The sequence below is a fragment of the Zasmidium cellare genome (genome assembly GCF_010093935.1).
Source record: "Zasmidium cellare ATCC 36951 unplaced genomic scaffold M409scaffold_15, whole genome shotgun sequence".
Lineage (NCBI taxonomy): Eukaryota > Fungi > Ascomycota > Dothideomycetes > Mycosphaerellales > Mycosphaerellaceae > Zasmidium > Zasmidium cellare.
Genome location: NW_022986959.1, coordinates 117,147 through 129,733, shown reverse-complemented (window position 1 = coordinate 129,733; position 12,587 = coordinate 117,147). Strand labels below are relative to the sequence as shown.

Below are 12,587 nucleotides of genomic sequence, written 5' to 3'. Positions count from 1 at the left end.
ATGTTGGGCTTCTTAATGGGTTAGCACTGAGGCGGCAAAGTAATTAATATGGATCAGAGCAGACAGGCCAAATGCTATTTTCAACTGAACGACAAATACTCCAGTCCGAGACTCTCTTATCTAGTAAAACTGGACTACCCACTAACTGCTTTGACTACGCCAGGATCACTATTTCAGGCGTTCCCTTGAGGTCAAGGGGCAGCTGTTGAGACCGTTTCAGTCGTTGGTATACCCGGAAATTAGACTGTGAAGGATTCAGATCATCTAAGAGGTTCTTACCTAAGCTATAAATACAACGGGTCGGACAGGAGCGTTGGATCGACCAATACCTAGGATGTATTCTAATCCGTGCACAGATCAGAACAGAATAGTCTATGTGGACTGATCCATGTTAATCACGGAGGTGGCACAGCATTGTGCGGTCGCTCACAGAGCCACATTGCGGCTTTTGGGTTCTGGATTGCTTCACACGCCTGGACGTCTGGAGCATGTCGTTTGTACATTGTGAAGTTCACCAGCAGGGCTCTTTTTCACAGTCACGCTCTCTTCTGACCTGTGTTCCCAACCGACGATGGGTCCTGGAGACTATACTGGCGGTGTTGGCCATTCTGGCGCTCAACAAGGCCCAGCAAGCTCTCGCCCAAGGCCCTCGCAACCCTTCCCAACCTCGACTCAGGCGGCAAAATGCTCGGCGCAGTCACAAGACCAAGTGGTTGCATTACTCCAGGCCAGGAGCATGCCCGAGCTCGAATGTCCCCTCTGCAGACAACATTTTCAACTAAGGAAAACCCTCCATCGCCATATCAACACGGCTATCGCACAGTTTCGGGGCAAGCTTTTCGGATGCTCTCAGTGTCAGGTACTATGCACACGAAAGGACATACTCGTACGTCATGTAGCTACCATGCATGATCTCACGAACAACATGGCAACATGCGACATATGTGGACAACAGGTGCGACACAGGTCCTTGAAGGGCCACCAAACAAGTCAGGCCTGCAAAGCAGCGGCAGAAAGACAATACTCCCCCGCTACCGAGAGTGTTGAGCAATGCCAGGTCCAGGTTGCTCATGCCGTCTTTGACGACTACGTTTCCATCTCGGCCAAGCTTCATGACATTCTGGACTGTGTACAACTGAGTGGATGGCTGTTTGCGACCATACAGCCGTGGGGTCGGGGACAGCAATCGGTGGACGAGTGGCTATTCCGCAGGCCTGCTGTCCAGAGTTATGACATTCGAAAGCTCAAGGATCTGGTCTTCCAAGCTTTGCGAAAAGCGGCCTCCTACCCATACTCAGGGTGGGACCAAAGTCTCTTCGACGCTATAATCGTACTGGCCATGAGCATAACATTTGTTGATGGGTGGATCCTGACAGCTGCTCATCAAGATGTCATTTTGCGGCTCGCCTGTGCTCACTTGTGCACAAGAGCCAGCACCAGGGAAGAGTGGATTGGTCGAACACCTTGTGATGCTTTCTCGCACGTCATCTTCAAGACTGTCAAGGAGAGCGAACGTTGGAAGTGCGAGCAGATCATGCACCAGGGAATTGTCATGCTGCGCTCTTCCACGTATGACTATCTGGCAAAATTGAGTAAAGACTTCAGTGAAACGCCCAGTCGAAGCGCCATTTACCATCATGCCAACACGTTAAGAGCTGAAGAATTTGCTGCTGATTACGGCTACCATGTGATCAGAATCAGCGAGATTGCTGGGTCAGTGGACGGAAGCTAATAGAGGAAATGGGGAAGAGTGTGGCTTTAACTCCACCAGTCCATGTCGCTATGGAAATGCTCAAAAAATTAGAACACATCTTCACAACATGCGCCGGTGTGCACATCGAATGGCGCGAATGTATTTCTTTGTCTGGACAATTCTCTTCGTCGGGCGAGTGTGAAAGGACCACTGCCAAGACGAGACATCACAATGGGATTGTAATAACGCCCACGACACGCACTGCTGACACCACTGCTGCTGGTTTAAGTTGTCGACACTGTGGCCCTTCTTTCTCGCCCCATTATCCCTTGCATCTCTACCTCCAGCTCTCGGGATAAACATCGCTCACCATAACATTTGACTACCCCCTGTAAACAAGCCCCACGACATCGCCAATATGGGCTTCTCCCACCGTCGATTCGCCGAGCTCTGCAACTCCCGACATCCATTCTTCAAACTGCCCATCGACATCCGCCAGACCATCTACAGCATGTCACAGATCGACATTCTCAAAGATGAAGTCTTCACCATAACATTTAGCACCGGCAAGTCCCTGTTCGAGGCCTTCAAGCGGCGGTCTCCCTACTTAATGTCGGCCTACTGACGTTCTGCACACGGCCCAGTCCATGCTCCTCGAGTTCGACATCGTGGTACCAACGTATCTTCATGAGCTTGCGTCTCAGCTGACATCGTGCGTCCAAGTCCGCCTCAAAGGTCAGCACTACGACTTTGACATCCACCTGAACAAGAACTGGGAGAACTACAACACCCACAAGCTTCTGGGCTTCCTCGGCTCTGTGCTTGACGAGCTCAATGACAAGATCCAGCATGCTCTTGGTGCCGGACAGGTGTTTGAGCGAGACGTCGCCGTCCACATCATCAGCCAGGGCAGATCAATCACCGTCAACCTCCAGTGTGTGCCAGTCCAGCTTCAGGCACAGATCAAGCCCGCGACTCAAAGGCGACTTCCAGCGATCAAGTTCGCGTCTTCGGAGTACGAGAACCAATACGACAGCGACTCGTCGGACGAGGAGATGCCACTTCTCGGAGAGTGCGAAACGAGCACTTCTTCAACCGGTGGCGCTGACCAAGTGGAAGGCTCCATGAAGCCGTGCAAGCGGTCCAAGTTGCGCAAAGCATTCCACAACATGAAGGAAGAGGTTCGCGATATGAGGAACGCACTGAAGGGGTACATCAGACTCGAGTAGGATTCCAAGGACGGAGGATTTTGGCGACCGAGAGAGGAATTAGTTGGCTTGCGGCGAGTGTTGATTTGGCTCTAAGATTGATATGGTATCTAGAGTGTAAGCATTTCTTTCAGACTCCACATATTGCAATCCCAATTTTCACTTCCCTGATCTCACGACATGCTTTCCAACTGTATGTTCTCCACCTAGCTGTAAGTCAATCACTTCCTCGCCGAAAATTTCTCGGCGACTTCCACTTACTAGGATCTCCCCTTTTGCGTGACGTCCCACTCGGCTGAGACTGAGGCATTTCGACCGCTGGAGTTCTGTGCGTACTTTTTGGAATCTTCAGCCTCTTTTAGGAGATGTGTGACAAAGCATGTGCATGTCTTGAAGGTCCTACTAGTTGCACTTATACAGGATTTCTTCCTAGGGCGCTAGTAGGCACATATCACCAGGAAAAACGCTTAGTTCTGATGTCTTCTTTCTATATTCCCTTAGTACTGTTCTATAACCTTACGTTGTAGGGAAGTCGTACGTTCTACGCCATCGCCTATATAGTCCATACCGCTCTTTCAAAAGACATCTAATGACGTATAGACTGCACTCATGCACATGTTCATCAACCCTACACACTTTTACCCGCGTCTGTCTCATGCGTGAAAACACACAAGATGCAGGCATGTGCAAAGAAGCAAGTGCAGCGCTGGGGTTTTGAAGGTCCGTACAGAGGTAGTCTATACCCAGATAGTACCACTTCGCTACACAATTGCCACGCCAACTCGACAAACCTTCCCCCACCGACAAACATCGGTTTCTCTTATTACACATCGCTGCAAAGGAGGCCGAAGCACTTGATACCTGCCGCTGCATTCCAATCGTCTCCATCTAAGAGCGTCAACATGCGACTGCTCGTGAAGCCTTTCGCCGTGGAGCGACTTTCTTCTATCCCCGATAACCCACAAGATGTCTTGGCCGAGGGTAGATGGCGGCGTATCTGCAGCAGACCTCTTGCTAACTGTGAGAAAGGCGACTCCCCGGCCGGGCAGATCGAGACCGCTGCCGCAGCCATCGAACCCAACGCCGCAACCCCTTCACCATCCTCTTCGAGTCTTGCGGCGTCATCACTCTTGCCATCGTCCACATCTGCGATTCTCGCCTCCACGACGCCGAACCCACCGACCGCATTGCCCCTATCCACGATACGCTTCTCTTCAACTGCACCGTCGGAACTGATGACGATGTCTTCTCCCACACCGACAGCAACATCTTCGACTATTGCGTCCTCATCAACCTCTTCAACTGCTTCCACCACCACATTCTCCTCGCCTCTGTCCTCCCTTTCAAGTATCTCTGTCGCTTTTGGAGAGCTATGCGACATGGTTGACCGCCTCCACCGTCTTGCTGAGACGGAGCACCAACTCAAACTCGCTCGAATTGAGAAGCTTCATCAACGAGTACTGAATATTCCGGAGCTCTGTGCATCGATCCTTGAGTGCCACGACGATGAGTACGATCTGCACGATACAGTGCAGGCCGCCGGTCCATTCCTGGCGACGGTGAAGGGCTCGTCAACCCTTGGCAAGATGTTGGGCTTTGAGTGCAAAGATGTAGCCAACTACCCAGGCCTAGGCATCATGTTCTGGGACACAATGAATTGTGGCCACATCCGCAACTACCACTGCGACTGCTCATACCTTGCATCAGTGGACTTCATCGACCGAAACAACGCTTACTGAGTTCCGCCGATGGTTTTGAACATGACCGGCCAGAAGATGCCGTTTGAGGTTCGCTTTTTCGACGCGAAAGACCTGCTCGAGGGCCTGCACTCTCGCGGCGTGTTCCTGGACATGCGTCTTGCTTCCAGACCCAGCCAGGTCAAGATTGTCATCGAGAACTCTGGGCACCCGAACGGACTGCATGATTGGCAGGCGCCTCCCTGCGCTCTGCAGTGGACCACTGCCGAGATCGTCATCGACAACAAGAACCTTCGCATGTATTCCATCTACCGCATCGCCATTGCCCTGTACAAATGCGCGAGCTTCATAGATGAGAAGATGCAGAAAGGAGAAGCTTCCGACTGGGACGAGGAGACGGGCACGGTTTCCGATCCGAGTTGGGGGGCTTTCTTCAAAAAATCGGATTTGAAGGCAGTGGTGTCGGACGCGCCAAAGTACTACTGGTTCTCGTCGAGAGAGGAACTGCGTCCGTTGTGGCATGGAGCGTCGTACGCCCAGGCTTGTGACTTTTTTGCCCTCCGCAACGGCAACAGGCAACTGCCGACCCCTTCGCTAGTGCCGGACGAGTAGCACCACCCGCACGTCACTGAGCTACACGATGAGAGGTCTACCACCTACAAGATCTGGAGATGTGTCACGGGTGTTCTGGAGCAAGACCCATGGCGCTTAATTCAGCGATGACAGGGCATAGACCTGGGATACTGTCAAGCCACTGTTGGTCGTCGTTGGTTGATGTCGCGGGAGGTAGGGTTGAGGGCCTGTCATCAAGGGAAGTCTTTTGCATGCGTCATTCTAAGATCCAGATATCAGTCATTCGAAGCGAGGAGGACCATGGTACTGGAAGGTATACTTCACAGCTTCGGAGCGAATTCTAGCGACTGAACATCAGCACGTAGAAGAATCGAACATGGCGCCTGCGTCTCGACTCCTTGATAGCTCTCTACACTTCCTCCGTGCTACAGCACTCTCTGTATGATACTTGTACTTCCTGTTCAAGATAGGAAGCTGCCAATGTTGGCAGCGTGCCGTAAAATAGGTCTGCGTCGACGGCCTGATTGTAGCCACATGACCAATGTTCACGCTCCTGTTATCACCGAGTCGATCGCTTTTCTGCATCTGTTAGTAGGTCTTTCGGTATGCCGCTATACGTTTACCACATGTGAAAAGACATACAATACAAAGGATGTTACTTCCGTGCCAAGACGCACGTGCAGCTGTTGGCTCGTGCGAGCCCGTGCACAAATTCCGCAGCTTGGCAGCTAAAACACCACTCGGCTTCCGCTACGCTGCAACTACACACACGCATCGAATTTCGTCGCCCACCACTCTTCGATATTCGTCTTCAGCACTCGATACTCGCCTCTCATCGTCCTCACACCAACTCCACGATGTCCGACCAACAACAGCATCTCGAAGGCATCCCACCGACGCTGCCATCCGCCGACGAGCTGAGTGTCGTCTCTCGTGACGGTCCACCGACTGTTCCGGCTAATTGTAAGTCTTAGCCTATTGATATCAGAATCCTAGCTAATGATACGACAGGCAAAGTCCTCGCAGACGAGATTACTTCCACGCCCGCTACCACCAACGACACCGTTCCCGCCAACGAAGACGCTGAAGTCACAACCATCTCCTCGACTTTCCAAGATCTCGGCGCCATGGCTTTGAACCTCCTCGGATACGCCGAACCACGTGCTATTCGTGACCAAGTCCTCCAGACACCCGAGCTGTGTGCTGCCGTGCTCGACCACCTCTGGGACTACGACCTCTGCAATGCCGCAGTGGCTGGCGGTCCCTTCCTTGACACCATTCGTGCCTTCCCACATCTTCGCAAGGAGATGCTCCTCGACTACGACCCCGACGTCTCCCTGATCTCAAGCACACACTTCACCTTCAACCCCTTCTTCTTTTGGCACAGTGTCTTCTGCGGACACAAGCGTCGCAGTGGATGTGGCTGCGACATGTGGGAGTCAATGCCTAGGTTCGCAGATGACAAAGGCGGAGAGCCACTTCCCAAGATGGAGATCGACCTCACCCACCACACAGCTACCGAAGGCGCCGAACCGATTGAGCTTCGCTTCCTGGAGGCCGAGTCGCTGACCACCACGCTCAACTCTGGCAGTCTGCTTCTCGCCATGCGCCTGGGATCTCCGGCTAAGCACGTCAAGATCGTGATCCAGAACCCCGAGACCATGACCTGGGTCAAGGAGTGGCAAGCTCCCCCCTCTCCAATCGAGTGGCACATGGCAGAGATCACCATCGACATCACAAATTTGCGCATGTACTCCCTCATCCGCATTGCGAAGAACCTCCTCGAATGTGCCAACACCATCGACGCCAAGACATTCACAGGCGAAGCCACGATCATCGACGAAGAGACCGGCACCGTGGAAGATGCTGGCTGGAAGACGTTCTTCAATGCATCGCATCTGAAGGCTGTGGTTGGTGACGACGGGCCAAAGTATTGCTGGTTCTGGAAGGGCGACGCTGCTGATCGTTGGGTGGGGGCGACGTACGCTGAAGCTCGGGAGTTCATGGCGAGTACGTTCCCTGCGATCATCATGCCCTAGGCGGAGCTTATCATCTTGCCGGATGCGACGGATGTGACCTGGTACAAGACACGAGCTGCGAGAGCTTCGTCGGCTCCAGGCTCTTCTGCAGCATTGAGGCCATCGAGGATACACACCGGAAAAAGAGATTGCGAATAGCGTGGAGACGAAGGTTAAATGCAGGAGTATTGCCATATTAGCAGCCAGTCTTTTACTGTCTCATCAATCCAGCAAAGTAGTCTATAGGAGCGAAAAAGGAGTTTCCTTTCATACTCAATTCAACCCCCACTACTCGAGGCACGATATTCATCGGCGTGTAGTAGAGTGGCCTCTATATCGCTGATTGAGAATTGCGATCACGGCTTCGTTAACGTAACTCGTGAAAAGTGAAGTCGACTTAAGCTTTCACGCGGACCACGGCCTGATCCAGGGTTTGACTTTCACTTTAAAATCTAGTCTTACGGCTCTGAATTTCGCTGACACGTACCCATCTTTGGGTCGCCCATTCAATACATCGGCGACGCAAATCAAAAGAACTCCATCGACTATGGCCGGTTAGAAAAGAGTGGGCCATGCTGCCTGTACTTAAGTTACGAAGAGAAGGAACTCGTCTGCTTGCACTCTTCCCAAAATACTGACCTCTGCACAAGATCACCACTATATCGAATAATGCAGGATGACCGCGCCTAGCAGATACCCGGCCCAAACCGACACTGGTGTGCACAGATATAATCGCCGTAAGGCCAGTCCGCCGAAGCGCAAACCCAAGCCGTGGTCCTCACTTTCCAGGCCAGCGAAGAAGAGAACGCACCATCCTGGCCGAACATCCTTCGCGTCCACCGTTATCAGGTCGCTCAGGAACCCGAGACCTTTGAGGCGCACCGTGCCTGTGGACACCAGACGCGGGAAACCATTGGAAATGCGTAAAGTCGTGCGGAGAGATTCCTTCGTTATGGTTTCTCGCCCTACTGAGGACTTGCGTGGTTCGAAACGACGAGGAGCTGATAGACGGCTCGCAAGTTCTCGTAACCGTACGAGAAAACGAGGAACGCAGGCCATGGCTGATGGCGTTGTCAAGACTCTGGCTTCGAATCCAGCGGACAAGGCGACGCATCGAAATGCCTGTGCGAGAACACTCGGACTTCCGGAGCTGTGCCTCATGATCATGGAATACCTAGGCGATCGGTATCTTCGCAACTGCATTGTCGCAGGTGGACCCTTCGAAGCGACTGTCAGAGGCTCGTCGAGCTTAAGTAGGGGGTTCTGCCTGAACCATGACGCGGCGGGGAACGGCTTCCAGCACAATCCATTCCTATTCCGTGAACACATACTATGCAATCACACATGGATTCGTGGTGCCTGCGTCTGCGATCCACTCGGATTCGAATCTGTGGAGTGGAGTTGGGCTGGTGTCGGCACCGTTCCAACGATGGAAATTCGCTACGCAGCCTAGGATCCCTTGATCGAGCTTCAAATCAATTGCTATGATGAGATTGTCAAGGCCCTAAAGACTGATGCTATTGAACTTCACATGTTACTCGGCTCCCAACCTAAGGACATCAGGTTGACGATCTTGAACAAAGCGAATCCGCTGGAATGGCTACAGCATAGGCCTCCGACTGCAGCTCTAAGGGCGTTTGTTTGGGTCAAGGCGCAAGTGATCATCAGGAGTTGTAAACTGGGAGACATCTTCAGGATTGCAAAGAGACTCCATGAGTGCGCTGACTTTACCACCCGACGCTTCACCCGCCGTCGAATTGCCAAGTTCAACTACAAGATATTAGGCTGCGAGCCCACACCGTGGCACGACGAGCTTGGTGTCGAAAGTGATCGACACTGGAGACTTCTCTTCTCGCAGGAGAGCCTGGGACGCATGATATCGAGATCGAAGAAAGTATCTCAACACATCAACTCCGATATTTATGCTTTTCAGGAACGAGCGAGGAGGACGTAGACTGGAAGAGTAGACCGCCGTGGGTATTGAAACGACTCTGGACGCGGTGGATGCGAGAGCGTTCGGGAGAGGTTGATTGACCAGGAGCAAGCAGTTCGCTCTGCGAGTACAAGTTTGGCAGAGGGATCGCTGGAGTGGTGGCCTCGGTTGCTGGGGGGTAGCTGACGTTTTCCCGTCGGAATGTTCTCCCTCACCACACGAGAACGTGAAAGTGACAGCTCGAATCAGACAACACAAGAAAGTTGTTGATCAGTCCGTAACTTCCGTTGTATCACTGTGTGCAATTCGAGTAAATAGAGGAGAGGGCAGGGCAGATACCGTGGAAGTATACCCCTGACGGTATGGAGATTTGAATGTTGCAAGCGATACTTCTACAAGTCTTTCAAGTACAGCGCCCGAGTAGCTGATCCATTCACTAGTAGTCCTCTGGCCCTCATTTGCTCTAAAAAGATCCAAGGGCATTAGCAGAGATTCGCCTGTTTAACCCGTGTTAAAAACTGCTCTACCCCGGTGGCTAAGCTTGCACATTGTGATAAGTCATCGGCATATGACTTTCTTCGACACATTGAGCTTAAAAAGTGCATCCCTGCCTCTGACACTACCGCCCCTCAACATACTATCACTTTCTCGCGAACAAGCACTCCATTACTCGACGGCGCGATGGTTTTGAGAAGTGTGCTTCCAGTTGATGAGGACTCGACGAGCGACAACTCTCCGTTCCGGCCCTCGACATTCGCCCCTTCGACTCCCGCGCCCATCCCGTTGCCAACGACCTCGAACAGCAACCCCACTGCAATTCGCTCATCCAGCGGTATGAGATCATCAAGCCTCGACGACATGGGTTTCGACCCTGCATCCACAGAGACTACCACTCGACCTCGTTCGCTCTCCTCGCCAACTCCGAAGCTCGACGCTCAGCGCCCGCCTTCGTCTTCTGCCACCATCTCCTTGAAGCCACCTATTCACGGCTTCGACAATTGGTGCGGCCCATGTCACGTCAATAGCAAGGTCAAGCAAGAGAAAGAGTGGATGCCGGCCCAGGCACCGGAGATCGAGAAGGACTATACCCACACCATGGCCCCCAAAGAACAAGAGACGCCCTTCCAAGGCCTCATCCGCAGCTCTGGTCGCCGTAAGCGCACTCTGTCCTCGCCTCTTTCTGGTCAATTCGCTCAACGCGATGATGAGAAGAAGTCTGCATTCTCCGAAGCCGGTACGTGGAAAGCTCTGAGGGCTTTCCGCCAGGAATCTCGCAACTATCTCCATACTACCGAGGTCGACCGTGCTCCTCGCTACGGCAGGGACACGCCTGTCACGATACGATCCCATGAGATGAGGCATGACAAGCTGTCGAAGATCCAGGAGCGGGAAGCAGATGTGGCACTGCGAGAAGCAAAGGTGCCGGAGCGGGAGAGGATCATGTCAGCACGGGAGAGCAAGGCATTTCACCTCGAGATTGTGCGCAACCACATCCAGCCGCAAGCTAAATTCAATACCAAGTTCGACATGGCCAGAACGTGGGAGCAGGAGTCTGATGCGGTGTGGAGGGAGTGCATGGAGGTAATCCGCTCGGGTCGGCGAGATGTCAACAAGCAGGAGAGGGCACAGGAGGAGAAAGAGAAAAACACGGAGGATGAAAAGAGCGAGGGCTACGAGATGGTAGACAAGGCTGACGCCTAGCAGGAAGAGAATGGTGGGCAGCTCCTCTCCTTGAGCTATGACATGGGCCTGTACCTCGCGAGAGTTAGGGCAGGCATTTGTCAGAAGACTACCTGAGGCCAGCGTCAAATCGAAAGGGGCTAGAACACGAGACTGTCGATGTTGTCCATCATAGGAAGGCACAGGAAACTCACACAGTAAAGCGAGACATGGTACAGGTAGCTTTAGCTGCGTACATCAGGGACGAGAAAACAGAGATGCATAGATGGACAGAGTACTCTCATACCTTGCCTTCGAAATACCTATGGATGATTCAATACTTATAAGACAGATCTCGCTCTCACGTCTCATGGATTGACTGGTGCTGGCGGCGAGGACTGTCCAAACCGGCCAATGGCTACGTTAACGAGATCTTGGCTCATCGATCGTGAGCAACGGTCAGACCTAACTGCCTTGACCCCTTACCCTGTTGATGAACACAGGACCGCACCTTCACACTCCCGTCTGTCAAGACATCATGCAAACCATAGTCGAGGCATGCACGACTATATCGAAGATGGCAAAAGAGAAACCGATTCATTGATCCTGAAGAAACAAATTAAGATCTTAATATCAGAAACTCGAGGTAGAGCAGTACATATGGGCTTGGATGCTTCGCGCCAGCTGATCTCGACGAAGGAATATCGACCTTCGGTGGACACAGACGAAGTGAATCCTCGTCTTTTCTCGTTGATCCTTTGACAGATTCATGCTATAGGATCCATTATCCCTCTGGCTCCACCTTCAATCTCTGGTATGAAGACGATCCATCGGACAGCAGCTCGACCCAATCCCTTCCTCCACAAAGTCTCCATCAAGCACGTAGAAATCTGGATTTCGAAAGAGTGCCTGCATCAGCAAAGCCCTTCGTGGTCACTTGAAGGACTAAGACTACGCCACCGAGATTGATCGAAAGCCTAAAGCCGCATCGAACCATGAACACTCGTCCAAGGGCGTATCGATTGAGCTACGTACGTGCAGGCGAATCAGACTCAGCGGGAGGAATCAGACCAGGTATTCAAGCAAGCTGCGGACGTACTTTGGGTCTGTCTGCCGAAGAGAGAGAAAGAGAATGAATTGGCTTTGATTGCTTTGCAAGGCGACCAGGTTTATGCGCTCATCACCGAGCTCCCATCGAAGCTACTCAGCCAAGTTTAACCTCTCAGCATGCTTCCTCCTGTGCAGGGTGCAGCAATCGCTCTTTGCAAGTCCGTGATATCGCCGGAGTCAACTGAGTCCTGCAGCACGATGTCTCTTCAAAGCAACTATGGATGAAGGAGCAGTTGTTTCAAGCGTGTAAGACAGCATCGGTGTTTGCGCTCGCCTGCCCGCCTGCTATAGATCAATGTATACGAAACGAATACCGAGAGGCACAAGGTAGTCTCCTACTTGCAAAATTTGTTCCCAATAATCATGTATATCCTGGTCAGAATATGCAGTATAAAGTCCAGAGCGGTGAAGTCTGCGAACATTCACTTGCGAGTTTAAGGTTTCGGGAGTAGCCGAAAGTTAGTTTCCGCTGTTGCTCTGCGCGACCCTTAACTCCCGCTGCCGACACTTTTCTTGATCACCTCGTCGCAAGCGTCCAAACTCGATCATACACTCGAACGGTCTTTGCACACGAGAAAATACCGCTGCATCCCTCGGTTTCTTCAACATCCAACACGACGCGACTTCATTCGCTTGAACTAGTACTCGTTCCACCGCCCTCCACAATTTCGAACACCTTCCACATCAAAGATCACT

At 52.3% G+C, this 12,587-nt stretch overlaps 6 protein-coding genes across 6 annotated transcripts; all 6 read left to right on the top strand.

The window, feature by feature from the left end:
• Positions 1–925: 925 nt before the first annotated feature.
• On the top strand, positions 926–1,732 carry M409DRAFT_22177 (uncharacterized protein; the record flags this gene model as incomplete). Its single annotated transcript, XM_033806218.1, has 1 exon — positions 926–1,732. One exon carries the CDS (start codon positions 926–928, stop codon positions 1,730–1,732), a length of 807 nt encoding a protein of 268 aa, XP_033668255.1.
• A 608-nt stretch (positions 1,733–2,340) lies between these two features.
• On the top strand, positions 2,341–4,640 carry M409DRAFT_53970 (uncharacterized protein; the record flags this gene model as incomplete). Its single annotated transcript, XM_033812538.1, has 3 exons — positions 2,341–2,903; positions 3,429–3,435; positions 3,582–4,640. The coding sequence occupies 3 exons, from the start codon at positions 2,341–2,343 to the stop codon at positions 4,638–4,640; spliced, it is 1,629 nt and encodes a 542-aa protein (XP_033668254.1).
• A 36-nt stretch (positions 4,641–4,676) lies between these two features.
• M409DRAFT_22174 (uncharacterized protein) lies at positions 4,677–5,210 on the top strand (the record flags this gene model as incomplete). Its single annotated transcript, XM_033806217.1, has 1 exon — positions 4,677–5,210. One exon carries the CDS (start codon positions 4,677–4,679, stop codon positions 5,208–5,210), a length of 534 nt encoding a protein of 177 aa, XP_033668253.1.
• Positions 5,211–6,028: 818 nt separating this feature from the next.
• On the top strand, positions 6,029–7,210 carry M409DRAFT_53969 (uncharacterized protein; the record flags this gene model as incomplete). Its single annotated transcript, XM_033812537.1, has 2 exons — positions 6,029–6,134; positions 6,183–7,210. 2 exons carry the CDS (start codon positions 6,029–6,031, stop codon positions 7,208–7,210), a joined length of 1,134 nt encoding a protein of 377 aa, XP_033668252.1.
• Positions 7,211–7,865: 655 nt separating this feature from the next.
• On the top strand, positions 7,866–8,642 carry M409DRAFT_53968 (uncharacterized protein; the record flags this gene model as incomplete). The annotated part of the gene is made up of 1 exon (XM_033812536.1): positions 7,866–8,642. The coding sequence occupies one exon, from the start codon at positions 7,866–7,868 to the stop codon at positions 8,640–8,642; it is 777 nt and encodes a 258-aa protein (XP_033668251.1).
• A 1,161-nt stretch (positions 8,643–9,803) lies between these two features.
• M409DRAFT_53967 (uncharacterized protein) lies at positions 9,804–10,823 on the top strand (the record flags this gene model as incomplete). The annotated part of the gene is made up of 1 exon (XM_033812535.1): positions 9,804–10,823. The coding sequence occupies one exon, from the start codon at positions 9,804–9,806 to the stop codon at positions 10,821–10,823; it is 1,020 nt and encodes a 339-aa protein (XP_033668250.1).
• Between the last annotated feature and the right edge of the window lie 1,764 nt (positions 10,824–12,587).